The 26,663-nt window shown below is 35.0% G+C and overlaps 2 protein-coding genes across 4 annotated transcripts; both read right to left on the bottom strand.

Moving 5' to 3' along the window:
• Positions 1-1,641: 1,641 nt before the first annotated feature.
• LOC121976022 (serine/threonine-protein kinase PBS1-like) lies at positions 1,642-6,453 on the bottom strand. The gene is made up of 5 exons (XM_042527998.1): positions 6,090-6,453; positions 5,491-5,696; positions 5,050-5,239; positions 2,691-3,082; positions 1,642-2,555 (listed from the first exon to the last, which is right to left on the bottom strand). Exons 1-5 carry the CDS (start codon positions 6,208-6,210, stop codon positions 1,863-1,865), a joined length of 1,602 nt encoding a protein of 533 aa, XP_042383932.1. The 5' UTR covers positions 6,211-6,453; the 3' UTR covers positions 1,642-1,862.
• Positions 6,454-8,125: 1,672 nt separating this feature from the next.
• On the bottom strand, positions 8,126-26,147 carry LOC121976021. Of its 3 annotated transcripts, XR_006110497.1 has the most exons (6): positions 25,857-26,144; positions 13,564-13,667; positions 11,564-11,677; positions 8,653-8,736; positions 8,373-8,504; positions 8,126-8,278 (listed from the first exon to the last, which is right to left on the bottom strand). XR_006110497.1 is itself a non-coding variant. In XM_042527997.1 (5 exons), the coding sequence occupies exons 1-5, from the start codon at positions 26,080-26,082 to the stop codon at positions 8,448-8,450; spliced, it is 582 nt and encodes a 193-aa protein (XP_042383931.1). In that variant the 5' UTR covers positions 26,083-26,147; the 3' UTR covers positions 8,126-8,447. The 3 variants fall into 3 exon arrangements, 2 of the variants coding, with proteins under 2 accessions (XP_042383931.1, XP_042383930.1); XM_042527997.1 differs by having other exon boundaries at positions 8,126-8,504; positions 13,564-13,664; positions 25,857-26,147; XM_042527996.1 differs by having other exon boundaries at positions 8,126-8,504.
• Positions 26,148-26,663: the final 516 nt, after the last annotated feature.

Below are 26,663 nucleotides of genomic sequence, written 5' to 3'. Positions count from 1 at the left end.
CTAAAAGCCATGAAGTTTGAGATTGGCTTCACCTACTTTTTTGCAGGCTGAACTTTTTAAGCTAGTCAGTCCTTTAAACATTTGCATTCGGTTATCTGTTGCTCTTTGCCGCCCAACTTTCATTTAATCCTTTGACATTGTAAACGAGTTTTTATTTGGAGACAGAGAAACTGATGAAGTTAGTATGGATTAATCCTTTCGTTTAATCCTTTGCTCGTCTCTCGGTCCGCTTTGTCGTTCAGGCCGCCCTGCACACTAATTCCCAAATTATTTTGCCCAATAATATTTCTAATAAGATTATGTATTGGATGAAATGGATGATGCTGGAGCTGAACCTTTTCTTCTTTCACCACTGGGTCTATTGTTATTAGCGGGGACTAGACCTACATCATATGCTTGGGATGCCAAGTAGACATTACAATTATAGGACGGACCACAATGACTAAAAGCCATGAAGTTTGAGATTAGCTTCACCTACTTTTTTACAGGTTGAACTTTTTAAGCTAGTCAGCCCTTTAAACATTTCCATTCGGTTATCTGTTGCTATTTGCCGCCCAACTTTCGTTTAATCCTTTGACATTGTAAACGAGTTTTTATTTGGAGCCGGAGAAACTGATGAAGTTAGTATGGATTAATCCTTTCGTTTAATCCTTTGCTCGTCTCTCGGTCCGCTTTGTCATTCAGGTCGTCCTGCACACTAATTCCCAAATTATTTTGTCCAATAATATTTCTAATAAGATTATGTATTGGATGAAATGGATGATATTGGAGTTGAACCTTTTGTTCTTTCACCACTGGGCCTATTGTTATTCGTGGGGACTAGACCTGCATCATATGCTTGGGATGTCAAGTTGGACATTACAATTATAGGGCGGACCACAATGACTAAAAGCTATGAAATTTGAGATTAGCTTCACCTACTTTTTTACAAGCTGAACTTTTTAAACTAGTCCGTCCTTTAAACATTTGCATTTGATTATCTGTTGCTCTTTGCCGCCCAACTTTCATTTAATCCTTTGACATTGTAAACGAATTTTTATTTGGAGCCGAAGAAACTGATGAAGTTAGTACCGATTGTTTTTTCTCTAATAGAAACTTGGTAAGTTTTTGTTTATCCTTTTGTTATTATTGTTGTGGGGAGTCATTAAAATTATGGAGTAAGAAGCGTTTCAGATGGTCTTGGTTCCACAAGTAGTCAAGGATTCCACCCTTCATTGATTTTCTTCCAACATGCTTTATATTTTTTTAAAAAATATATATTTTTAAAATTTATTAATTTGTAAAAAATATTTTAAAATAATTAAAAATGGTTATATAACAATTATACTAAAACGGCTAAATAGACCCTTTTACTCGTTTAACTTAGTCAACTACTTAGAACAATTTTTTATTGAATATGCATGTAGACTATGTTCCAGATTTACCTAGCCAGCGAACTAAAAAAACCATCCATCTTCAAGATTAATGAAACACTTATACTATTTTTTACGGTATCCACCAATTCTATCAAACTGTTGCAATTGTCTGATTGTGGTCTATTAGTTTTCTTCATTGTCCTGTGGAAAATTTTATGAAAGAAAATCAAAATATATTGGGACTTTGAGCCACAAAAAGTAGAGCAAATGGATGATACACATTCCCTTAAGTAATGATATATTGTACTTTTTTCTTAATTTTCTATACCAATATGCATCCAATTATCTACAGCCATTTTTCTCTTCACTTCTCTTTGAATTGTTTTTGCCTTTCCAACAAAGCCATAGAAAATCAGAGAAGGAAACAATACTCAGCTTCAACTCTAGTGAGGGGATTTGAGCAAGTTATCTATCTATCTATCCAATTGCATTTGCAACATCAAAACCTCAATGAGCATTGGCCTTAGCTTGTGTCTTGTCCCGCCAATTCTGCCCCCACATTTTCGCCTCTGCTAATGCTTGTTCTCGGTCGAAGTTACGCCTCAAAGTCGAAGCTGTATTGTTTCGGTTGTCAGAATTGTGATGTTGCATTTGCATAGGCTCTCTATCATCGTTGTTAGTCGGCATTCTTCCACTCTCGTTTGAGTTCCTGTCCCTTTCAACACCAGGTCTATTGCTACTTGTGGGAGCTGCATCAGGGTAATAATATGTTTGCATCTTCTCCCGCCAGTTTGCACCCCACTGCTTCGCCTCTGCCAAAGCTCGCTCTCGATCGACATTGTGCCTCAACATCAGCGTTGCCTCCTTCGGAAGGTCTTCATAATTCATTTGCTGCATTTGGCCAGGCTCTCCATTGTCGATGATGGTCAGTATTGTTCCACCTTCCTCATGTGCATTTCTCCTTTCACCACTAGGCCTTTTGTTATTTGTGGGGACTGCACCTGGATCATATGCTTGGGATGCCAAGTAGGAAATAGCGGTGACGACATCGGCAATTATAGGACGGGCGGCAGCATCTTCTTGGATACACATGGATGCCACGGCAAGAGCTTGATAAAGGCCACGCATGGGAAACCGACCCCTTAGCTTTGGATCAGCCAGACTTGGAAGTCTTTTTCTATCTTTGAATATAGGACGAACCTGCAACCAGCATTCAATGTTTTGGTACCATCAATGGCCATGAAAAATTCAATCCAACTCTATTCTTGCTTTCAGACGCTTCATATCGTAGGGCATGAAAATCAGTTAAATCATAGAAAAGTAAAGAAAGCTTACCCATGAAATAAGATTTTGCTCAGCATGTGGCTTGGTACCATCAATGGCCTTCCTTCCAGTGATCAGCTCCAAGAGAACAACTCCAAAGCTATACACATCAGATTTGATTGTCAATTGTCCAGTCAAAGCATATTCAGGAGCACAATATCCGTAGGTTCCCATTACTCTTGTTGATACATGAGATTTATCGCCAACTGGACCGAGCTTTGCAAGTCCGAAGTCAGAGAGTTTGGGGTGGAAGCCCTTATCTAGTAGTATATTAGGGGTTTTTAGGTCCCTATAGATAACTGGTGGACTAGCTTGGTCATGAAGGTACTCCAATCCCTTAGCTGCACCTGCTGCAATTTTCATCCTTGTAATCCAGTCGAGTGGCTCCTTCTCAGGTGGAAGGTCTGGAAATATAAGCGGTTATTATTAGCAAGAACTACTACCTACATAGAAAATTATATATTTCAAGATTCCATAATATCAAGTGATCACACAACATACTAATAGCCTATCTGATCAACTGACATTGAATGAATTCCTACTTGTTTATGAACCACTGAGCTTGCAAGTTAACGAGTTCCCCAGTGACAGCAGTAAAATTTATAGAAGATGAAATCATATCACATTTCTCAGCACAAAAATAAACAAACGTTGCTTAACTAGTCAGAGATAGATCATTTGATTTCACTCTGAGAAGCTCTGACTACTCAAACAAACATGGCAGATGGCAGATAGCGCACATTTAGAACAAAATGTATGATAATGAAATAAAGATCCATATGCACACAACATCTAGGTTTCTCCATGGAGGAAATAACAGTGAGGCACTTAAGAAACTTGTGCACTTTTCCCATATAATTTCATCATTTGACAATACATTAAATTTTCACAGGTATAATTATTTCCACTAAGACCAACTCATTTTTGTTTCCTAGTTGAATTCTTCTTCATTAAGACAAATTACTTTCTGTCATATAAATCAGCACGTAATAGCATTTATGATAAGACATGAGAATAATCTTTTAATTTCAAAAACCACCCAATTTTTCAAATTAACTTAATTAGTTGTCCACTACAAAATATTTTTTTCCCATCATGGAAAGTCAGTGAGGAATCCAAACTTAGTACTGGAGAACCTAGAAAAAAGTATGAAAAAAGAACAATATAATTTGTTAGTTGGTAACTAAGTATTGTTCTATGTCCAAATTTTGATCTACAATTGGAAATTTGAAATGGCACAGTTTGGGCATAGTGTCATGCTGACATTTGGCATGCTTAAGTGTGCTGAGATTGACTCAAATGAGCTCTAATCCTAAAGACTCCTTTCCACTTAGCATGTTTGTCTATAATCATGTGGCAAAAGGCGATTCACTCGCCCCCAGTACCCCCGCCAACCTGTCCTTAGGCCAACATGGAGGAGGTAAATCACGGGTGGCTACTAGCCATTAGTGCAAGTGGCAAGGCATAGGGGTGTCTATAATCATGAGCTTATAGCAAGTAGAAAATTGATAGAATTAAAATTTGAAGTTACAAGTTACAAAATATAGCAAGCACATTGACTATTGATTTACTTTATTAATATAAAATGCGTGTTTTACACTAAATGAGAGCATCAATTTTTCTAGCATCAAAATAAGTTCATCCCTTAATTTTCCAAAACTTTAGTATTGGAACTAATTCTCAATGTGTTCATCAATATATTTGCATAACCACTAAGTGTTGGAACTAAACTAAAATACTAGAAGTTGAACGACACAAGTACAAGATCTGGGTATATTTCGACTCTCCAACTTTTGCATCATTCCTCTTTGTTGTTGTTGTTGTTCTAGTTGGTGTTTTTCCTGTCTGAATGAATGCTGCCTCTACTCTATGTTTATCCCAAGGCACAAAGTTGAAACTAAAAGAAGAAACAACATTGTCTAAAGCTACAACTATGAATGTTAAAAATGTGAAAATCTTAGTAGTATTTCCACATATTGGATACTCGAAAGTCTCATATGACCAATAAAAATGTGAATGCTCCAATGCTTAGCTAGGTTGTAGACACATATATGTGCAAATCTAAAGGATTGAATTTCATACTTCTAGTCATAGATTGTATAAGTCCTAATGGTTGAACTCTTCATAAAAGGTAAGCCTGCAAGAAAATAGCTATACAGGAACCAATATACGCCAGTAACATATATATTTTAAATCCCAGCTCAACACCAGGATTTAGACGTGGAATTCAGATAATGCTGAAGAAATCAACAAAGAAAGAACATGGGTGTACTATAAGTACGACGAATTTCTTCCAAACAAAGTAAAGTGCTTGCAACAAACAAAGGAGAGACTGTATCGGGTTCTCTCAAGTCTACTGTGTAAATCATACCATGCAAATGATCTTCCAATGATCCCAAAGGCATATACTCATACACGAGGAGGCGTTGATCTCCATCAGCACAATAACCAATCAGATTCACAAGGTTGGAATGGTGCAATAAGCTAAGCATGAGTACTTCCACTAGAAACTCCCTGTTTCCTTGCAGCCCATTCCTGTCAAGCTGTTTCACAGCCACTACCTGTAAGCAGAAGAGATTGATACCCATTACATAAAAAAAATAAAAATTAAAGGAAGATAGTAAAAATTAAAGGACAACTGTAGTAAAATATTTTTTAAAAGTCACTTCTATTCTCTTTTTTCACAAGAATTTCAATTTCTAACTTGGTGAAAGCAGTGTGCCGTTATATAAGTCGATAAGTCCTCAAGTACAGAAGAGACCAAACTCCCATAACCACAAACGAACAATTCCCTTATTCATCATTGAATTACCTGACCAGTACTCTCCAGACGCCCTCGGTAGACCCGTCCAAATCCTCCTTCTCCAAGGAAACAATCGGATCTAAAGTTCCCAGTCGCATTGGCAAGCTCTCGGAGGGTGAAAGTCTGTGTCGGGTTAGCAAATAGCGGCTCCTTTTTTGCGTCCAGTGATTCCTTCTCAGTATGCAAATTGCTTCTGATACTCGTCTTATCATCCCCTGCAAATTCATGAAGCAAGTCCCAGTTAAATCAAAAGATTTTGGGGGTGTCCAGTGGGATCTTACATGCAGACCCTCTGATCATACGGAACTCAAGTAAGCTCAAAATGGATGAGATATAAATCAGCAAAGATCTACACTTCTTCTATACTCTAGAAGAGCATCTAAGATTTTGATAAGACAGAAAAGGGCGGCTTGGCGAATAATTCCAGTTTAAAAAATCTTAGAGAGATGAAACTAAGGGTCAAATTCCTGTCTTTATAGCTAAGAACCGAACATGCGTGGTACTTCCAGTGCTTTCTGTAACTTTTAAGCTAATCGACGGCAGAAAAATGTTCACCCGGACAACGACATCAAGGATGACAGAATCAATCAAGCCTCCCTCAAACTCACCGATGGGCAACTTCTTCACCTGAGACGCCACCATGGGCAGCTCCTCCCTCTTACGATCGCTCGCGTTAGCCCTGCTGAGCGGCTCCCGATCCCTCGATTCGAAGCAAGGGAAGCAACCCATCTCGCAGGAGACCCGAAACCCAATCAATTACCACTGCCGAAACATGGAAATCTTCACGGAAATCGACCAGTTACGGCTCCTTCTCGAAGCAATCGCCGCTGCAGCAACTTCCAAGGAATCAAAACGGGCTGGAAAATCTCCGCCGCTGGGATTCGACGGGCGAGATCGGAAGCAAAGAGACGAAGATGAAAGGAACAAGCGCGTATTTTAGGCGTGGAACGAGTAGCGGACTCGAGTGGGAAGGTTGACGACTCAACCGAATACTTTAGCTTCGTATATAATATAGATACGTAATTTTTTAAAAAAAATTATAAAATAATAAACTTTTCTAATATAATTCGAACTTTTCTAATAAAATTTAATAGATTTTTTTTAAAAAAAAATATTTTATCAAAAAAAATCAACTAATTATAAAAAATTAAAAACTTAAATAACTCTTAATAAATTTAATTATTAATTGTGTTACTTATGTTTGTATAATAATTTTGATCAAAATTATCATACCAATCTAAATTATTTAAAATTATTAAATGAAGATGTAAAACCACTTAATAGAGTAAAAAAATATCAAGTAGTCTAATATCATTGACATATACAAGCAAGTAACGACCTTCGAAATGGGTAGATATTTTTCCTCATGGAGAATAAATCTCACAAAAATTAATTCCTCGCCCAACGGGATAAACCACCACTCAAGTACCAACTACACTATACCTATGGGGTCAGATGTAAAACCACTCAATATCTTCTATGAAATACAACAAATGTTCATCTATTAAATTTGAATACTTTGATTCATGTAGCACTGATTAAATTGTAAAGAATGATGAAATAAAGGTTTAGAACAATCCAATGAGATCTAAAGAAAACAACAACAACAAAAAAAATGGGGGTTCATTTGTAATATTTGTATATTTTGAATTTATGTAGGATTTTTATCGAATTATTATACGAACCTTAACTATCTAAAAATTTCAAATGAAGGACTAAAACAACTTAAAAGATCCCAATCAGCGCAATAAATAATTCATTTGTAGTTTAAGTCAACGTAGTAGTTTTAACTAAAATCGCTATATGAATTTACACCATCTATAATTGTCAAGTGAAGGTATAAAATGGTTTAACATATAATAAGGAATATAGGGTTCATCAATGAAATTTAGGCAATGCTGTACTTTTGGTCGACTAAAGTCTATCATGGTGCCAATTTACAAGCTAGAATTTAAATTTTAGTCACCCAAAGATAGGTGTGGTTGTCTACAAATTTCATCTTGGGCCAACTACAAAGAAGAAACCCTAGTTAACCTATCTTAGTGCAAAACCAAATAAAAAGTTAAATTCGAGTGAGTAATCACAAGCCTAATCACTCAAAACTTAAAACACCCAACTGGGCATCTCTAAGGCTCCTAACAAATTTAGTCCACTAATGCTTCACAAACTATTTGTTTAAATCCAAATATAACATAAATCATTCTTTACAAATCTAGTTCTAACTACATTTGTTGAACGCCCATGTGGCCTTTGGCATAATTATTAGTTCAACTAACAGAAAGAAAGTTTGTCATTCTTTAAAAACAAATATAAAAAGTTTAGTAGGTATTTTACCAAATCAATTTTCTTAAACACTATTCTTATCAATTTGCCCTTCCTCTAACTTTAATCTTGCCCATACCTTAATTTCGTTCATCTAAATACTTTATTAAATATTAATTAATTCATAAATTAAAGAGGTGGCGTAAGGTGGAAGTGGTGGTTCATCCACCGACTCCCGGCCGCCGTTGAATTTGTGCAACTATAAAGTAGGACCTAACCAAGCGGTTCGCACGTGCACACGCGTGCCGATATGCGTGTAAAGTTGCACCTTTGACGTGTCTTCAAGGGAAAAATAATCCACCAAAAAAAAGATATTCTTTTCTTTACAAAAGCAAACGTTCTTATTTATTTTGTTCTTCTCTAAAGAGGGATAAATAAATCGCATTTAGCTAACACAAATCTATTCTACAGTTTCCTCCCCCCTTGTCAATGATTCCCCAAAAATTGGATGAGTCAGAGCCTTTGAAGGCTCGATCTGAAAGAATTGGTGTGGTCGTGGTTGACCAGAAAGGGCTTAGCAGTCCTGCAAGAGCTAACTAAACCACGTAAACATCGCATGACTTTAGTACCTGGGATCTTCCGAAATGGCATCGACAGCCCGCATTGAGATCGAACCATGATCCGTTTCTTTAGAGACATGAGGTTCATAGGAAATACTTCATCCTATCATCTCTCTTCATGGCGTTGTATACGGCTTGCACCTGAGAATTGCAAATTAAAGCGCAAATCTTAAACCATGGAGGGAAACAGCAATCAGTGTTCTTCCAGTCGTAACAAAAAATAAATAAATAAAACAAATCAACACAAGATCGATAAGATATGCATTACATTTGGGAAACTGAAGCTTACCTGTTCACTAGAGACGACACGAATAGGTCCGATATTTACCGATACGTATTTGCCCCTTGATGACACTTTCTGACTCACCCTACCCTGTTGAGCAAAAATAATTACCCAAATCTACTATGTTCAGTTGGAAACTGGAAAAAGGAGAGCAAGTCCATTAAATAAGGTCAATTTTTTTTTAAAAAAAAAATAGGCGCTATGGAAAAGTAAACGTCAACAATGACAAACGACCTAAAAAGGTCTAAATCTAATGTATGGGCAAATCCCATAATAAAAGGGTCAAATACATATGCATTTAAACTATAACACGTAAATCTCAGCGTGTCAAAAAGACAAAGGTAGTTTAACTTTTGTGCCAAATTATAAATTGATGAAAGTCGTATTGATCTAAATCAAACACCAAGTCTGAAAAAAGCTTGAAGCAACTACTATAAGCAGCAGGAGGATAGTTAAGCAAGTAATGCAATTGTTTATTAGAATTTAAAGTATTGGCTCATACAGCCACCTTTAGGTGCCACACAGATCCTTTAGTAAAGAATCACGCCATATGCAAGAAGCACGCTGATTATGTATGCTATTTTGTTCTTCAAAAGCACATACCTAGGTAAAAACGAGCAAACTCATCTGCTATGTGCAGTCCTCACTTTCGCAGCATATCCATCTACTTATAATTTCTGGTAATCCATTGGAGAGCAGGACCAGAAACAAGTTTCAACTGAAAAAATAAATCGTCTTTAATATTTTCCCAACCTCTAGTTTTTCCCAGCCTATTTGACTCAGAGCTAATGTGACGCAGGAGAAGGAACTCTAGATGCGACGTTCGAATTATAATTCGTAAACAAAGAGGAGCCGTCTCTAGGTTTAAACGAAAACAATTTGTTTATTCAAATCAAAACCAAACTTCAACATTAACCATATTCTTTTTACAAGAGTCCTGACACTTGTTTAAATAACCTAAAAAATAAGAAAAAGTCGCAACAGAAAAGTGACAACAGAAAAGAAACAAGAAAAAGAAAAGGACAAAAATAAAAAAGAATTAATCTTAAAAAAAATCTAAACTAACTTTAAAAAAAAATAATCCTAAAAACAGAAAGAGATTAAATTTATATTAATTTTAACAAATAAAGGAAAAGTCAAAAGATCAAATCTAGAGTTTTGATGACCTAATTAGTTGATTCCATCTTGTCCGGACTCCGAATAAAGTACATCCACGTCAGGAGGCTACGAATTCATCATCTTCCTTGTAAGTAGTGATTGTCCTTCTTCTAGATTCAAAGGGGAGGTTGGTAGTCTCATTTTCTTCTCGTAACAGCTCAAAGAGAAACATGACCGCGTTGGATGATATGAGATAATTATGTCCTTGAATGCTCCTACATCATAATGTAAATCTATGTGCCTGGGCCAGTGATTGCGTACAATGAATCCTTCCCCAGAACTCCGCATGGCGGGAGCTTCATGCACCGGACTACCCTAAGGGTGCGTTTGGTTAGGGATTATCCTTGATAACCTTGGTTATCCATTCAAGGTTATCAACGAAAACCCTATTTGGTTTAGATAATCGGTGATTTCTAAATAATGTTCCATACCTGACATGTCAGCAAAAGGAGCATGCAACCCGGACTCAGAAAACCTCGGAAAATTGAGATTTTTCTTGATTCCGAGATTAACAAATTTTTTTTACTAAAAATACCCTCCGATAAGAAAAAACATGAAAAAAAAAAAGAAAACGTAAAGAAAAAATAAGAAAAATATAAAAAAACTTAAAAGAAAAGACAAAAGACGTAAAAAAATAAAAAAAATTAAAAATTAAAAAAATTTAAAAAAGACAAAAAAGACAAAAATAAAAAAAAACATAAAAAATGAAAAAATAAAAGGAAACGTGAAAAAGAAAAGGTAAAAAAACATTAAAAAAATGTAAAGTTTAAACAATAATAATAATAATAATAATAATAATAATAATATTATTATTATTATTATTATTATTATTTATAGTTGATTTTGTGAGATTAATACAGTAAAATATTAAATTAGATTATTCATTAAAATCTTTAAACAAATAAGTTTTTGTTACATTACCTAAGTTGAACCAAACAATATTTGATTATATTTTATTCCTCATAATCTTGGTTATATGATTATCTGGTAATCACATAACTAAGGTTATACATAATAACTTGAACCAAACACATTCTAACTGTCATAATTGTAGACCAATTGCGTTGAACTCCCCCCTAAAATCTCCTGTGGTTTGTTTGTGAACAAGCTCAACAAACAAACTAAAGGAGATTGAAGAGAGAAGCTTGCACACAAACAAACCTAACAAGAATTTTGGTTCTAGAAAATTAGGACAAATTTGATGAAATAAATAGGTATAATTACTTCACACAGAAAATATGATCAACACAGAGAACCACAAGGGGAAAATTTTACTGATTGAAAATTGACTTAATTCATCTTAACCCTTTTTATAGAATGACAATAAGACTGTTCTTAAAGTAATTACTCAGTTCTCCAAAAAAGAATCTCTATTTGACTTTTCCTAAAATAGTAGGCAACTTTTGGAAATCCTCCAACAAACTTTTTGGGAAATTTTAAGAGCATCAACATTTGTGTTAATGTTAATGTGTCGGTGTTATAACACGCAAATGCTATTTCAACCAATGTAAATGGGTGTTATAACACGCATCTGGTTCCTTTTTTGAACGCAGTTATTGAGCAAATTTTTTTAAAAAAAAAAAGTGTGGGACCCACAAAAAAAAAATATATCAGTAATCCTGTTTGTTTAAGGTTTCATCAATCAAAGCTGAACCATGATAACTTGCCTTGAAACACATAATAAACAGAAATGTAAAATTTCGCATGCACACATATAACTGACTACCTTGGCAAACAATATCAAACATTATTCACAAACCTTAGGAATTGATTCCTGGATCACAGATTCAACAGCAACAACCATTGCTTGGACAAATTCATCACCTCCAGTTCCAATTGCAGTAAACCGTCTGACTGTGGGATATGAATTAACCTGCAAAACAAATAAATTTAGTTGATAACTCATTCTCAATTGAACATAAGGAAGATTGATTTTCCTTTTCATTGTTTTCTAAGACAATTAAAATTTAAGTGAAACAGACAAAAATTAGTTCCAAAAAATAGCATGAATAGAAAGTCTCTAGTAATCCTTGAGTGGCTTATAACTCGGATTATCAGAAATTAACAACTTGCATATGCTGGGGGTGAGCGAAGCATCTTTTGCCACATGATCTTGATTTCATGGTTCTCTCGGGACGGTGCGGTGATTGAGGCATGGGGTGTTGCCACATGAGGTCTTGAGGTCGAAACTCGGCACTTCCAAGTATGTCTTCCCCATGTCTTGGCCACTTGCACTAATGGCTAGTAGTCACCCGTGATTTACCTCCTCCGTGTTGGCCTAGGGATGGGTTGGCGGGGGCGCTGGGACGAACGAATCGCCTTTTTTGCCCATGATCTTGATTTCATGTCTCCATGGGATGACCAGTTGGCTAGAGGGTGATAGACTTGCTACAATGAAGCAAGGAATCAATTCCCAACGGGCACATGCCCTTGGGAAAAAAAAACCCCTCCCACCCCTAGCCAACTTAACGGTCGATTATAAGCTGACCTCGTGATTTACCTCCCTTCACATAACTTGTAGACAGGCTGTGAGGGATGTCTAAGATGAGTATAATCGTCTTTTGCTACAATAATCTTGATTTCACCAACCAACGTCACTTTTTCAGTTCTACCTTCAATTTGATAAGACAAAATGGCATAGAGAACAAGCTAAACAAGCAATCCTTTTTGGCCTGTGTGCAAATATACTAGCAGTTATACAAACAGATCATCAACATTCATAAAGGTATAGAAGGAAAGCTCTAACTACTAAAAAAATTTCCAAAGTCAGAATGGAATAAGTAAAAAAAATTGAGTTGACGATATGAAAAAGAATACATCACATGACAAAATTGTATCAAAAATGGATGGTTGCAGGTCTCGGTCTGGGCATCCGTGAAAAACCAGAATCTCCCATTCTTAATTATAACCGTGTTCTTATCTGGATTGCATAAATGTACACTTTGGCTCAAATGTATTCTGCATCAAGTGTACCAAAACAACAAAGCAAAAACAATTTTTATCCCTAAACGATCTTTACTGTGAGGTAGTGAGACGGATGCCTTCCTCATAGTCTCTTATTGCCCCCCATCAACATAAGCAATAGATATTCGCAGATTTATTTTTTCAGTGTTATAAAGAAACATTTTATTTGAAAGGAAGGATAGTTTGTTCTCAAGGAGATTTTTCCTTATCTATTACTTACACAGTTCTTACAAATCAAACATTCGAATTGGAATGAGAACAAAGCATCTACTTTATTTGACAAACAACAAAATTTATATAAACCTATTCCATGAATAGTTTTTTCATTTACCAAGAATAACCATTCTATTCTTGATTAAATCCACTACATACACTAAATATGTTTTAAGCCTCTGGAGTTTACAGAAATGTAGCATTTCAGCCCTTTTACTTCACCTTATCAAGCAAACAGCCAACAACATCATCTCTTGCTACATGTGACATTATTTAACTGGCAGTCAACCAGACAGTTTTAGGGAGTAGTTGGTGAAGTGTAAAACATTTTGTAAACACGAGGAGAGGTGGTTTAAAGTGGGTATCAGAGTTGGAGGGAAATTTGAAAAGTTAAACCATAGGGTCGAAATGATATTTTTCCTGTATAGACATATCTGAAGTGGAAAGGGAAAAAAAATCAAAATTAGCTGTTTGAAGATGTCCTAGAATTGAAAGGCAAAAAAAAGCTTGCACAACTAATTTAGCAAAATTGACTTCATATCCAAATAGAGGGTAGGTTGATGTAGTAGATCAATAACGTACCTTCTTATCTAGAACAAGCCATTCATCGGTAGAATCATTAACCACCGTACCGCCAATAACAACATTGGTTGTCTGTGCAACCCTTCCTTCAGCCTTCGATACTTCTGGAAGCAATGACAACAGAATTTAACAAATTCAAGGATAAAAGAGAAAATAAGAAGAAAACGATAGAAAGCCTCAAAAACATTTGTCAACATAAAACAAAAATAATTTTAAATTTTGGTTGCACGATATGATGCCTCAGCAGACCATGATGACTATTAAAGCCTCCTGCTCATAAACACTTTGCTGGATAATGAATTTACGAATATAACCAAAAACAGTTATTTTGAGAGGAAGAAAAGGAAAAAGGAGAAAAGGGGGAGATGAATCCACTGATGAACCAGAAGTTTAGGGGGAAATGTTAAGGGGTAAAGGAAATTGAACAAAAAGTTTTCCCTTCTTTTCCACCATATACATAGATTCCGAATCTACTACTATAACAACAATAACAACAACAACAACCAAACTTTATCCCACTAGGTGAGGTCGGCTATATAGATCCTTTTACGCCATTGAGCTCTATCTCCTACTATATCAACATCTATACTTAAATAAAATTTATCTTGTTTTATTGTTGTTAACCAAGTCTTTTTTGGTCTTCCTCTTCCTCGTTTGATATGCGTGTTTGTCATAGTTTAACATCGTCTAACTGAAGCATTTATTGGTCATCTAAGTACATATCCGTACCATCTTAAACGTGTCTCTCGAAATTTTCACTCAATAGATACAACTCCGACTTTCTCTCTAATGCTCTCATTTCTTATTCTGTCCATTCTCATATGTCAACATCCACCTTAACATCCTCATATCTGCGACTCTCATCTTCTGCTCATATGCTCAAGGCATAGCACAACATTCATTTCCATTAATAAAGCAGGTCTAAGTGCGATTTTGTAGAATTTTCCTTTAAGTTTTAGAGGTATTTTACGGTCACATAAAACACCTAACACTTTCCTTCATTTCAATCATCATGCTTGTATTCTATGTAAGACATCTCTCTCAATCCTTCCATCATTTTATAAAAATAATCCTAAATATCTAAATCTCTCGGTTTCGAGCAACTCCTCATCTACTATTTTAACAATTCTCTTATTATGTTTAATATTGCTAAACTTAAACTTCATATATTCTATTAAGCCTAAAACTTTTCTCATCTAGTGTTTCTTGCCAAAATTCTAGTTTAGCATTACTCCTTCACGTGTTTAGGGTTTAGTCCTAGTGTTTCATCTATCAAAACAATATCATATGCAAACAACATCTACCAAGGTATGTGTCTTGGATGTGTGCAGCGAGTTCGTCGATAATTAATATAAAAAAATAGGGACTTAGAGCTGATCCTTGATGTAATCCTATCTTTATTGGAAATGCTTCAGTTATTTCGCCTAAAATCTTTACTCTAGTCGTTACATTTAGGGCTGTAAACGAGCCGAGCCGAGTTTTGGGGTGTTCAAGCTTGTTTGATAAGATAACCAAGTCGAGCCGAGCCGAGCCGAGCTTAAAATGAACCAAGCTTTTGAAATGAGTGTTCAAGCTTGGCTTGGTTTATTTTTTATGAGCTTGAGCTTGTTTGAAGCTTGGCTTGAGCTTGGTTCGTTTAGATGTTATCAAGCTCTCAATTCAAGCTTGGCTTGAGCTTGGTTCGAGCTTGGTTCAAGTTTGGCTTGAGCTTGGTTTGAGCTTGGTTCGTTTAGATGTTATCAAGCTCTCAATTCAAGCTTGTTTGATTGTTTGAAACTTTTAATTGTTTGATTGGTTATTAAAATTGATAATTTAAATTTATTTATTTATTTTATTTTATTTTATTATTTATTTAGCATATTGAAAAAATTTTATTAATAAATATGGTTCGTGAACATTGTTCATGAACATTGTTCACGAACGTTAACGAGCTGAACACATATGTGTTCAAGCTTGTTTGTTTAGCTTAACGAGCTGTTCAAACTTGTTTGTTTAATTAATCTTATGTATATTGATCGAACATAAACAAGCTCTTACCAAGCCGAACACCAAGCTTGTTCATGAACGCTTGGTTCATTTATAGCCCTAGTTACATTCTCGTATATATCTTTAATTAGTTCAATATATGTCACGCTAACACCTCTCTTTTCTAAAATTCTCCATATAATTTCTCTTAGGACTCTATCATAAGCTTTTTCTAAGTCAATGAATATCATGTGTAGATCTTGTTTATGCTTCCGATATTTTTCAATTAATTATCTAAGAAGATATATAGCTTCTATTATCGACCTTCCAAGTATAAACCCAAGTTGATTTTTGATAACCGTGGTCTCCTTCCTTAATCTTTTTTCTATTACTTTTTACCAAAATTTTATGATATGACTCATTAATTTAATACTTTTATAGTTAGCACAATTTTGTACGTCTTCCTTACTCTTATATTAGGGAACTAGAGTACTTATCCTCCATTAATCAGACATTTTTTTCATTTTCAATATCATGTTAAATAATTTTGTAAGTCATTCAATCCTGGTTTCCCTAGGCACTCCATGCATCTATCGGAATATCATCTGGTCCAACGACTTTTCCATTGTGCATCTCATTTAAAGCTTATTCTATTTCTGAAGTTTGAATTATATGATAAAAATTTAAATTTTATACTCATGTGACCTACTTAAATTACCTAAGTTAAGTTAGTCACCTAAACCTTCATAAAAAAGTTGATAAAAATAGCTCTTCCACTACTCTGTCATTTCTCCATCGTTTACTAGCACCTATTACATTCATCTTTAATACATTTTATTTGGATAAGATCTCTTATCTTCTTTCTCTCACTTTAGTCATTCTATAAATATTTTTTCCCCTTCTTTTGTATCCAAGTTTTTGATATAATTATTTAAAAGTTTCATTTTTTGCTTCATTCACTATTATCTTAGCTTCTTTCTTAGCTATTGTATATTTTTTAAAGTTTTCTTCATTCTTACAAATATATAATTCCTTATAAACTATTCATTTTTCCTTCTCACTTTCTCTTGTACTTTCTCATTCCACCACCAAGATTCCTTACTTAGTGGTGCATGTCCCTTTGACTCATCGAGTAGATTACGAATCTACTCATTTTGAAAACTAGGAAAAACAGTATTGATGGCTTTTATCTCTTGAATACCATTCTTAGTACACATATAGAGGAAGATGTTTCTCCTTTCAGTATCACCATTCCCTAAACCTTAAATTCTAAATCGTACAAAAAAACCTAAACTATCAAGCCTAAACTAAAAACCCTATTGCCTAAACCCTAAAACAATAACAACAACCAAGCCTTATCCCACTAGATGGAGTCGATTATATGGATCCTTTTACGTAATTGAGCTCTATCTCCTATTATATCATCATCTATACTTAAATAAATTTTATCTTGTTTTTTATGATTGTTAACTAAGTCTTTTTTGGTCTTCCTCTTCCTCATTTGATGAACGTGTTTGTCATAGTTTCACATAGCCTAACTGGAGCATTTATTGGTCGTCTAAGTATATACCTGTAACATCTTAAACATGTCTCTCAGAGTTTTTCCTCAATAGATTCAATTCCGACTTACTCTCTAATGCTCTCATTTCTTATTTTGTCCATCCTCGTACCACACATCCACCTTAATATCCTCATCACTGCAACTCTCATCTTTTGCTCATGTGCTCATGTATGATACGACAAATAAATAATAATAAAACAATAAGTGTTAATTTAGAAATAACCTTACAGAATTTTTTTAAAAATTTTAGGAATTTTTCAAGATTTAAACCAAATTCGTATAACATGTTTAAGGGGATGGATCTATTAGAATTAAAGAAAGTCGATTTAAAATATCACTTAATGGGAGTTGATTGATTTAATTAACCTAAAATTATTATTAACCTAAGTATATAAACCTAGATTTCTATTTCCACTGAACCTATTTTCTCTTGATCCCCTTTCTTCTCCTCATTTGCTGCGGCCCCGGCCCCTCTCCCAACTCCCGTCACCATTGCCTGGTTGCCACCGCACTGTCACCGCCTCACCTAGTGTACGGCCACCGTGGCCAAACATGGTTAGACCGCGGCACCGCAGCTAGTCTCGTGCCCTAGTGCCCATCAACGAGATCGAGTCCAACAACGTCCCTATCGTCGCCAACTTCGTCGATCACCAACTTCCCGTTTTCCCTGCCACTAGCCGCACGTCCGTCGCCACTGTTCTCTAGAACGATTCATTTGCCTCGTACCTCTTCCATCCAACGACCTTTCTCCCTTACATTGAAGGTCATTGTTGTTGTTCCTTTGGGCAGCAACATAGAGAAATTTTGGGGGCAAGTTGAATTGCTAGAGCAAGCCGACGGATCTCTCACTGCAAGACGGCGCATCTCCATAATTTGGTAGGTCGCCGCCACTACTGTCGGACTGCAACTGTTGCCACTTTGCGATCGCTAACCCAGTTCCTTCCTGCCATAGTCATTGTTTTGCACGTGATCATCGACGCAGCTCCCTGCCTCACCGGTCGTTGCTTTTCCCGTTGAGCCGTTGTCGCCGGTCCTCCGCCGCCTGTCGTGTCCCACTGTGACACCAGAGGAGGAGAAGTCGTTGGGTAACGAGAATCCCTTCCCTAAGTGTTGTTCATTCATAGATTTAGAATTTGATTAGAAAAAATTACTGGAGTAATCAATCTCATTATATGAAATTAGAATTTGGTCATGAATTTAGAAAGGATAAAATCTGATGGTTGTTTTGAGGTGATAAACTTTCTATTAATGATGAAGTTGATGATGTTAATTAGAATTTGAGTGTAAATGAAGGTTGATTGATTCTTGCTGTTAGGTTAGCAAGTTAAGGAAATGAAATTGAAGCATGTTTGAAGGGAAAGTATTGGCTGTGAATGGAATTGAGACTTAATTGGTTAGTTAAGTTTAATTGGATGAGTGATCCAGTATTAATCAGATTAAGATTAGGATTAAGTTTAGCTAATTGGTTTATGGTAGAACTTAGCTATAATATGTATTCTGTGTTGCAGGATATTAATTTGAGATAAGCGTTCCAATGCAGAGATAATTCAGGATGATCTACATTTGAGGTGGATATTTCTTCCTTGACCTTTGTAGATTATTGACTTTAGTGCATGGGTAAAGTTGATTGATTAGTTTATTTTACCTTGACTCTATTCTTATTTGGCTGAGTTTGATACTTATGTGTTTGATCTTAGTGATGATCTATTTATTGTCTATACAGTCTCATCTTTGGCTATTCATGCTCTGTAGTTGTACACATGTGTATAGTGTGTACTATAGGAGTTATCATTTTAACTATTCATATTTTGTAGCAATACACACGTGTATGGTGTGTACCACAGGAGTTTCATTTTGACTATTCATATGTCGTAGATGTATACACGAGTGTGGTGTGTACTATAGGTGTTTATCTTTGGCTATTCATGTTGTTCAGTAGACACCTATTAGCTTTTATATGCATTGTTTATAATTTATACTTTCGAATGCACTTGTGTTACTGTTGCATAGTGATAACTATATATGTGGTTATGATTAGTTACATCTTGCGAAACATTGCATGTTTTCGACTATGTCTCCCTCGTGATATGAGAGAGTCATGAATCATTTTATCTGCCCACTAAGCCACTCAGGGGCAGTGGTAGCTAGAGTTGTGTGCAGCTTGTCATGTCGTGCTCACTCAACTATTCGAGGTAATGGTAGCGGAGTTGCGTACAGACAATAACCTCCTTATTATGTAGCTAGATAGGTACTTTGCATCCTGTCCGACCGACCACTCAGATATAGTGGTAGCTAAAGTCATGTACAGTTGTCCCACTCAGTCACACAGATGTCGTGGTAGCTAGAGTGGTGTTTAGGAGTGACACATACATAATATGCATGAGATGTGTGTTGCATATGTTGGAGATACTTATTGTATATGTCTGTGATATGTTACATATGTTTGAGATATGGTGTTGCATTTGCCTGACATTGTCATATATGTTTATGCTATCATATGTTGCTCATGTAGTTACGAGAGTTCCATTGTAGATCTTCAGTTGTTACAGATTATTATACTATACTTGCTAGACATGTTCTAGGATGTGCATTTTAATATATTGTTTACGGTTGTATATAATGATACTACCTGTGAAATTGTATACTTCGATCTCCTTACACTTTGACCCTGCACTATCTCTTTTCTATTACCCACTAAGTCATTAAGACTCACCACCCCATCTATGTTTTTTTTCCCAGTTAGTAGATAGGGGATAAATGGAGTCGCTTGGACATCCAGCTTGCTAATCCCACGTCGCATTGAGAGTTTTTCCAGCTATTGCTTTTACTTGAATTTTGGTTTTCTGAACATGTTCATGTAATAATTAACTTGAATGTGAATTGCAGTCTTGTGGTGTACTTTTATTCGGTTATGGTACTTCTTGTATTAAGTTGTACTGGTACGCAGTTATTTCAGTTTTTATTGGAATGAGTTTGGTATATCTCTCTATTGTGTAGTTGGTTATCTTTATCTACTGTTGTTGATTTATTCTTGATTTATGGATTTATATCATGTTATATCTAATATTGTCACAATGGGATACCGTCCGTTTCGCCGGGCAAGTACACCTCTTGAGCGTGACAACTCGAGTCATAGCCTAACATTCAGCTCCCTATAACATAACAGATCTAACTGCGATTTTGTAGAATTTTCCATTAAGTTTTAGAGGTACTCTACAATCACATAAATATTTGACGCTCTCCTCCATTTCAATTATCTTACTTGTATTTTATATAAGACATCTCTTTCAATCCCTCCATCATTTTACAAAAAAGATCTTAAATATTTAAAGCTCTCAATTAATCATCTCCTATATTAACAATTGTCTTATTACATCTAATATTGTTAAACTTAAATTTTATATATTTTGTCTTTATTCTATTAAGCTTAAAATCTTTCCCTTCTAGTGTTTCTCGCCAAGATTCTAATTTGACATTTACTCCTTCACGTGTTTCATCTATAAAACAATATCATCTGCAAACAACATGCACTACGGTATTATGTCTTGAATGTGTGGAGTAAGTTCGTCCATAATTAGTGTAAAAAATAGGGACTTATAGTTGATTCTTGATATAACCCTATCTTTATTGGAAATGTTTCAGTTACTTCACATGAAGTTTTCACTTTGGTCATTACATCCTCATGCATATCCTTAATTAGTTTAATAAATGTTACGCTAACACCTCTCTTTTCTATAATTCTCCATATATTTTTTCTTAGACTCTATCATAAGCTTTTTCTAAGTCAATGGATAGTATATGTAGATCTTATTTTTGCTTTCGATATTTTTTAATTAGTTGTCTAAGAAGATGTATAACTTCTATTGTCAACCTTTCAAGTATGAATCCAAATTGATTTTCGGTCACCGTGGTCTCCTTCCTTAATTTTTTTTCTATTACTCGTTCCTAAAATTTTAAGATATAATTTATTAGTTTAATACCCCTATAGTTTGTACAATTTTATACATCCCGCTTGTTCTTATAAAGGGAACTAGAATACTTACCCTCCATTGATCAGACTTTTTTTCGTTTTCAATATCATGTTAAATAATTTTGTAAGTCATTCAATACCTTGTTTCCCTAGGCACTTTCATACCTCTATTGAAATATCATCTGGTCCAACGACTTTTCTATTGTGCATCCCATTTAAAGTTTGTTCTATTTCTGAAGTTTAAATTATATATTAAAAATTTAAATTTCTATACTTATTTGACCTACTTAAATTATTTAAGTTAAATTGGTCACCTAAACCTTCATTAAAAAGTTAATTAAAATACCTCTTCCATCGCTCTTTTATTTCTCTATCGTTTAATAGTACCGTATTACATATATCTTTAATATATTTTATTTGGATAAAATCTCTTGTCTTCCTTTCTCTAACTTTAGTTATTCTATAAATATCTCTTTCCCCTTTTTTATATTCAATTTTTGATATAATAGTTTAAAATTTTCATTCTTTGATTTATTCACCGCTTTCTTAATCTGTTTCTTGGCTATTGTATATTTTTTTAAGTTTTCCTCGTTCTTACAAATATATAATTCCTTATAAATTGTTCGCTTTTTCTTTCACTTTCTCTTGTACTTTCTCATTCCACCACTAAGATTCTTTACTTGGCGGTGTCCCTTTGATTCACCAAGTACACTCTTAGCTAGTATTTTCAACTTTGATATCAGTTTATCGCATGTCGTATTAGAGTTATATTTCACCTAATGTTTGTACTCCTACCTTCTTCTTAAATATATTTTGCTTCTCATCCTTTAACTTCCACCACTTAATTCTATGGGCCCTATATATTTTCTATCTATTGATATTATGCTTGAGGCGTATATCCAACACTACTAACTTATGTTGAGTAGTTAAGCTTTCTCCAAGGATGAACTTATAATCTTTACAAATCTTTCTGTTCCTCTTCCTAACCATAAGAAAGTCAATTTGCGATTTATTATTCCCACTTTTAAACGTAACTAAGTGCTATCACAAAATCCAATATAATTTTCTCTTCTTCATTTCTTGTTCCAAACTCATAACCTCATGTACTCTCTCATATTCCTTATTTTTCACTCCGACATGCTCATTTAGATCACCTCCTATTAAAATCATTTCATTTGACGGAATATTTTATAATACTTCATCTAGGTCGTCCAAAACCTTAATTTGGTAGTTTCATCAAATCATTCTTGCAGTGCATATATACTAATTACGTTTATAGTTTCTTTCGTCATTATTATCTTAAGGATTATAATTCTATCCTCTTTTCTAACTACTCCTACAACTTCATCCTTTAACGAACTATCTATAACAATATCCACTTCATTTCTTGTTTTACTCTGTCATCTTTGTCTTCTCGTCTATCCATTTTGTCTCTTGTACACACCAAATACTAATTCTACTCCTAATCATCGCATCTACTACCTCCATTAATTTACTAGTGAGGGTTTTTATGTTCCATGTTTCAAATTTAAGACTATTAGTTTTCCTATAATATTTGTTTTTATCCAACCTATGGTGTGAGAATCGTTGTCTATTTAACACTACACTCAAGTTCTCATGGAAATGTAGCGGTCCTCGCTGATACGTTACAGTCGAACCCTACAACACGAACTCTTACATATTTAGCATTACACATGAGTTCTGGGGGTGTAGTGGTCCTTATCGAGTAACGCGCTCCTTCTAGGAATAACCTAGCATTAGCATGATAGTTTAATGAATCCATTTATTGAAGATTTGTCATAGTTTAACGCCGACAGGCAACCTAACGCAACCCTCCTTTATCTGGGCTTGGGACCGGCCATGACTGGCCTAAACCCTAAAACCCAAACCTTAAATCTTAATAGAGGCCAAAAGCATTTGTCAGCAATATATGATGACATCTTATTAGTCATTTCCATGGTTTCATTTTCAGATTACCTTCTAATGCATTTTATGTTTTAAGTTTTCTCCAAGGAATCTTCCACCCAATACATATGAGTTCTTTAATCAAGAGACTAAACTAACAAAAACAGCTTTGTAAAGCAAAAAAAATGAGCTAAGTGACCAAAAATGGATACACGCCTTCCTACTATCTAATACATGTGGAGCTCAGTTCTAGGCCAATGAGGCCCAATGAGTAGCGATTCTCATAGTGCTTGGGCCCCTAACAGTAAGATTATCATGATTCAACATGATTTTGGGCAGGTTCTTTACATTGTGATGACCAGAATACCAAAAGAGGTAACCTTAGAGGATATCTTGGGGTGCATGTCGACGTTGTGAAAGACCAAATAACTCACAAAAAATAGAGTATTACTTCTAGGGAGCAACTTTTGATATTTGAGGAGTGCTCAGGGTGGGATTTTTTATATTTTTTTCATCAGATTGAAAGAGATTTTTTGTACAAGATGTAGACATTGGTTTACATGGTTTGAATGTAATTTTTGGTCTCATACTATATGGATTTTAGATTCTTCATGGAGCAGGCTTACAACAAACAATATAAGTTTCTCTTGTTCTTGTTTTTTCATGTAATTGGTATTTTTATCACCAAAGACAAAAAAATCCCAACACACTTATGGCGAAGGTGATTCCACATGCTTTCTTCGGGTGTTGGGTGTTTGTGTTTTTCTACCATGGAAAACAAAGATTCCAACACGTCAGTTTATAGCAGAGGTGATTTGACATTCTCTAAGCATCAGATTTGGATATTCAAAAGGTGGTTAGAAGAAGCAGATTCTAATAAGCAGCATTAGAATGGTCTCCAACCCCAACAAGTGGTTAAACGAACTTGTTGCCCCAAGAAAATGAGTGACAATCCATCAAATTTTGTTTACATGGCTCGATTATATAGGGCCGGCCCTGAGGCATGTCACTGGGGGCGATGGCCAAGGGCCCTCGATTTTTAAGGGGCCCTGAATTTGACATACATATATAATATATATTATATATAATTAGATTATTTTAATAAAAACCCCCAAAAAATTTATTGGATTATTTTAATAAAGGTCCAAGAAAAAAAGAAGGAAGGTAAATGATCATTTTTTTCTCTTTCTAAGATTTTATTGTTTGTACAACTCTTTCTTCATTAATTTGTTTACAGAAGTCATAAGACTCCAAAAAGTAAAATATGAATCATGAACGTTAATTTTCTCCTTTCTTCTCCTTTGAATCTCTTCTAATTAAATTAGAAAAATTTATTCTCCAATTGAAATTTTAGTTTCACCAGTATCATCATTGATCAATATATAAACTTAAACGTAAATTACCTACTTATCTATATTTTTTCTTATTGTCAATATTCAATATTGATTTTTAATATTGTATTGGAGCCAATATTTTATGATTTTTCTTACATATTTGAAAGACTTAAAATAAATCATCTCAATTTTAATCATCATAGAATAGATTATATCGATTGCTTCAAGCATAAACCAAGCTTTATTGTTCTTCAACTATTATTTTCACTACTTGTGTTTGTTTCATTATTAGCTTTATTGCTGGTTTTGTGTATTTTATTTTTACACTTGAAATTGGTAGTACAAACATGTTTTCAAAGAAATATCAACCTTGGAGTCAAAAAAGAAAAAAAAGATAAAGAGTGGAACAGATTATTAAAACTCACAATGGTATTCTTTGTAAGTTTTTTAAAGCTAACTCTTCAATTGAAGATTCAATTGATGAATTACAAGAAAAAGTCAAGAAGAACTAAATGATTATACAACAAATGAACAGCAATTGAGTAATCAAGAAGAACTAAATGATAATATAATCAATGAACGAGAAGAATTGAGAGAAAATGATGATCATAATCATGCAACAAATGAGCAAGAAGAATTGAGATAAGATGATGATAATGATTTGCATATAAATAATGGTTTGACAATTTTATGTATCGAAAATGAGGTGTTAGAAAATTTTGATTTTGAAAATCTTATTGACGATTTTACTTCTCAAAATGCTAGAAGATCATATAGATTTTTCAATGATTATTTCATACTCTTTTTTTTTGTACATAGGTATTACACTTTTTGGAGAAACATAGGAAATATATTTTGTACGATGTTGTACTTTTTGAAGAATCTTGAGAAATATATTTTGTATGGAGTTTATCATATTTTAAATTAAATATATTAATTTAATTTTCAAGTTTTTCTATTAAACTTATTCAAATTGTACCTTAGTATATATTTTTTTTTCCTATAGAGGTCCCTTTTCTCTTTTCGCCCAAGGGCCCCGAAAAGTCAGGGTCGGCCCTGCGATTATATATATTTGCATTGTGTTATCTAGAGTTCTAGACCAAACTGTTTTGCATGGACGAAGACCATATATAGACTAAACTCTTTTCTGATGTTATCATCTCCATTATCACCGATTAAATTAGTTTATCTAAATCCCACAAAAAAGAAGGTAACAACACTTAACAAGACTATGAAAACAACGAATTGAACCCAACGTTGCATCAAAACAAAAGGTTCAACAAGAATTGCAGTATCAATAATATAAAACAACGATGCAGTGGAACATCGATAAGCTCCCATGACCTTGAGCCGCACAAAAAAAAAAAAGGTACGAACAGTTCGTTTGCATTCAACTGAAGATGAAGAACCGTTGGGTTCATTTGCTAACAAAATTCACTCAAACTACCTTCCGCACACCTTCGATCGACCAATCTAACCGATCACCGGAATATAGTAATTAATAATAATAACGAAAATATGATCAGTAAGTTACAGGAAATGAAGATTAGAAACCAACCTGAGATGGCCTTGAGGACAGCCTCCTGGGGCGGGCCCTGCTCGTCCTGAGGCGAGGTAGGCGACGGCGAGTCGCCGCGAGAGCAACGAATCGGGGAGGCTCCAAACCAAGCCTTACCTCGGCGCCGAAGAATCGGAGAGGAAGAAGCGAGCACTGCGCTTCGGGAGAGGTGCCACGGCTGCTCCGAGAGCAGCATCGACCGCATCGCCACGCTCCTGCACGCCATTCCGGAAATCCCTTTTTCCCTGGTTTCGATCCCCCTCCTGAACTTTAGCCTCTCGTGCCAACGAGTGGCTCAGCGTTCGCGGTCGGGGACGACGGTGGGCCGATCAGCGGTCCGATTCAGTTTCTTGCGAGCCGGAATGACTAAACCGGGTTTGGTTATTTGACATTATGTCGCAAATTTGAAGGGCAATAATGACAAATTTAGTATTAAGAATTGAATCGGGCGGGTCTCGAGGTCTTGATCGAGTTGAGCTTGATGGACTCGATATGATCAAATTGTAAAGATGCAGATTTGATCGCTGCATTGGAGTGAAAACGAGTTTGATGGACTGAAAAGGCGTGCCAAATTTTAGATTTATCAAAGACGCACTTATGTTTTTGTTTTATCCTTTGCATCCATCAGTGGTGCTCTTCGAAGAACAATATTAATTTGGTTGGTGTTAGGTCAAAACTCAATAGAGTATTTAACCATCTTTGTAAATCTCTACTTAGACACTTGCCACTTGAACTTATTCGTTATCATATATATATATATATAGGATCGGCCGGAATGACCTTTTATAAAAAAATATAATAAAATTA

The sequence above is a fragment of the Zingiber officinale genome, chromosome 4B, assembly GCF_018446385.1.
Source record: "Zingiber officinale cultivar Zhangliang chromosome 4B, Zo_v1.1, whole genome shotgun sequence".
Classification (NCBI taxonomy): Eukaryota; Viridiplantae; Streptophyta; class Magnoliopsida; order Zingiberales; family Zingiberaceae; genus Zingiber; species Zingiber officinale.
Note: the sequence above shows the minus strand (reverse complement) of the source record. Positions and strands in the feature narration are given on the sequence as shown.

What these genes read in the sequence shown, in the direction of transcription:
- LOC121976022 (XM_042527998.1), bottom strand. Translation starts at nt 6,210, where the DNA reads ATGGGTTGCTTCCCTTGCTTCGAATCGAGGGATCGGGAGCCGCTCAGC. An exon ending in GTCTGGAGAGTACTGGTCAG is followed by an intron (nt 5,240 to 5,490) that starts GTAATTCAATGA and finishes TTCTGCTTACAG; the next exon opens with GTAGTGGCTGTGAAACAGCT. An exon ending in ATTGGAAGATCATTTGCATG is followed by an intron (nt 3,083 to 5,049) that starts GTATGATTTACA and finishes TTATATTTCCAG; the next exon opens with ACCTTCCACCTGAGAAGGAG.
- LOC121976021 (XM_042527996.1), bottom strand. Translation starts at nt 26,082, where the DNA reads ATGGCGTGCAGGAGCGTGGCGATGCGGTCGATGCTGCTCTCGGAGCAG. An exon ending in GGCTTGTTCTAGATAAGAAG is followed by an intron (nt 11,678 to 13,563) that starts GTACGTTATTGA and finishes TTTGTTTTGCAG; the next exon opens with GTTAATTCATATCCCACAGT. An exon ending in GTGTCGTCTCTAGTGAACAG is followed by an intron (nt 8,505 to 8,652) that starts GTAAGCTTCAGT and finishes TGCAATTCTCAG; the next exon opens with GTGCAAGCCGTATACAACGC.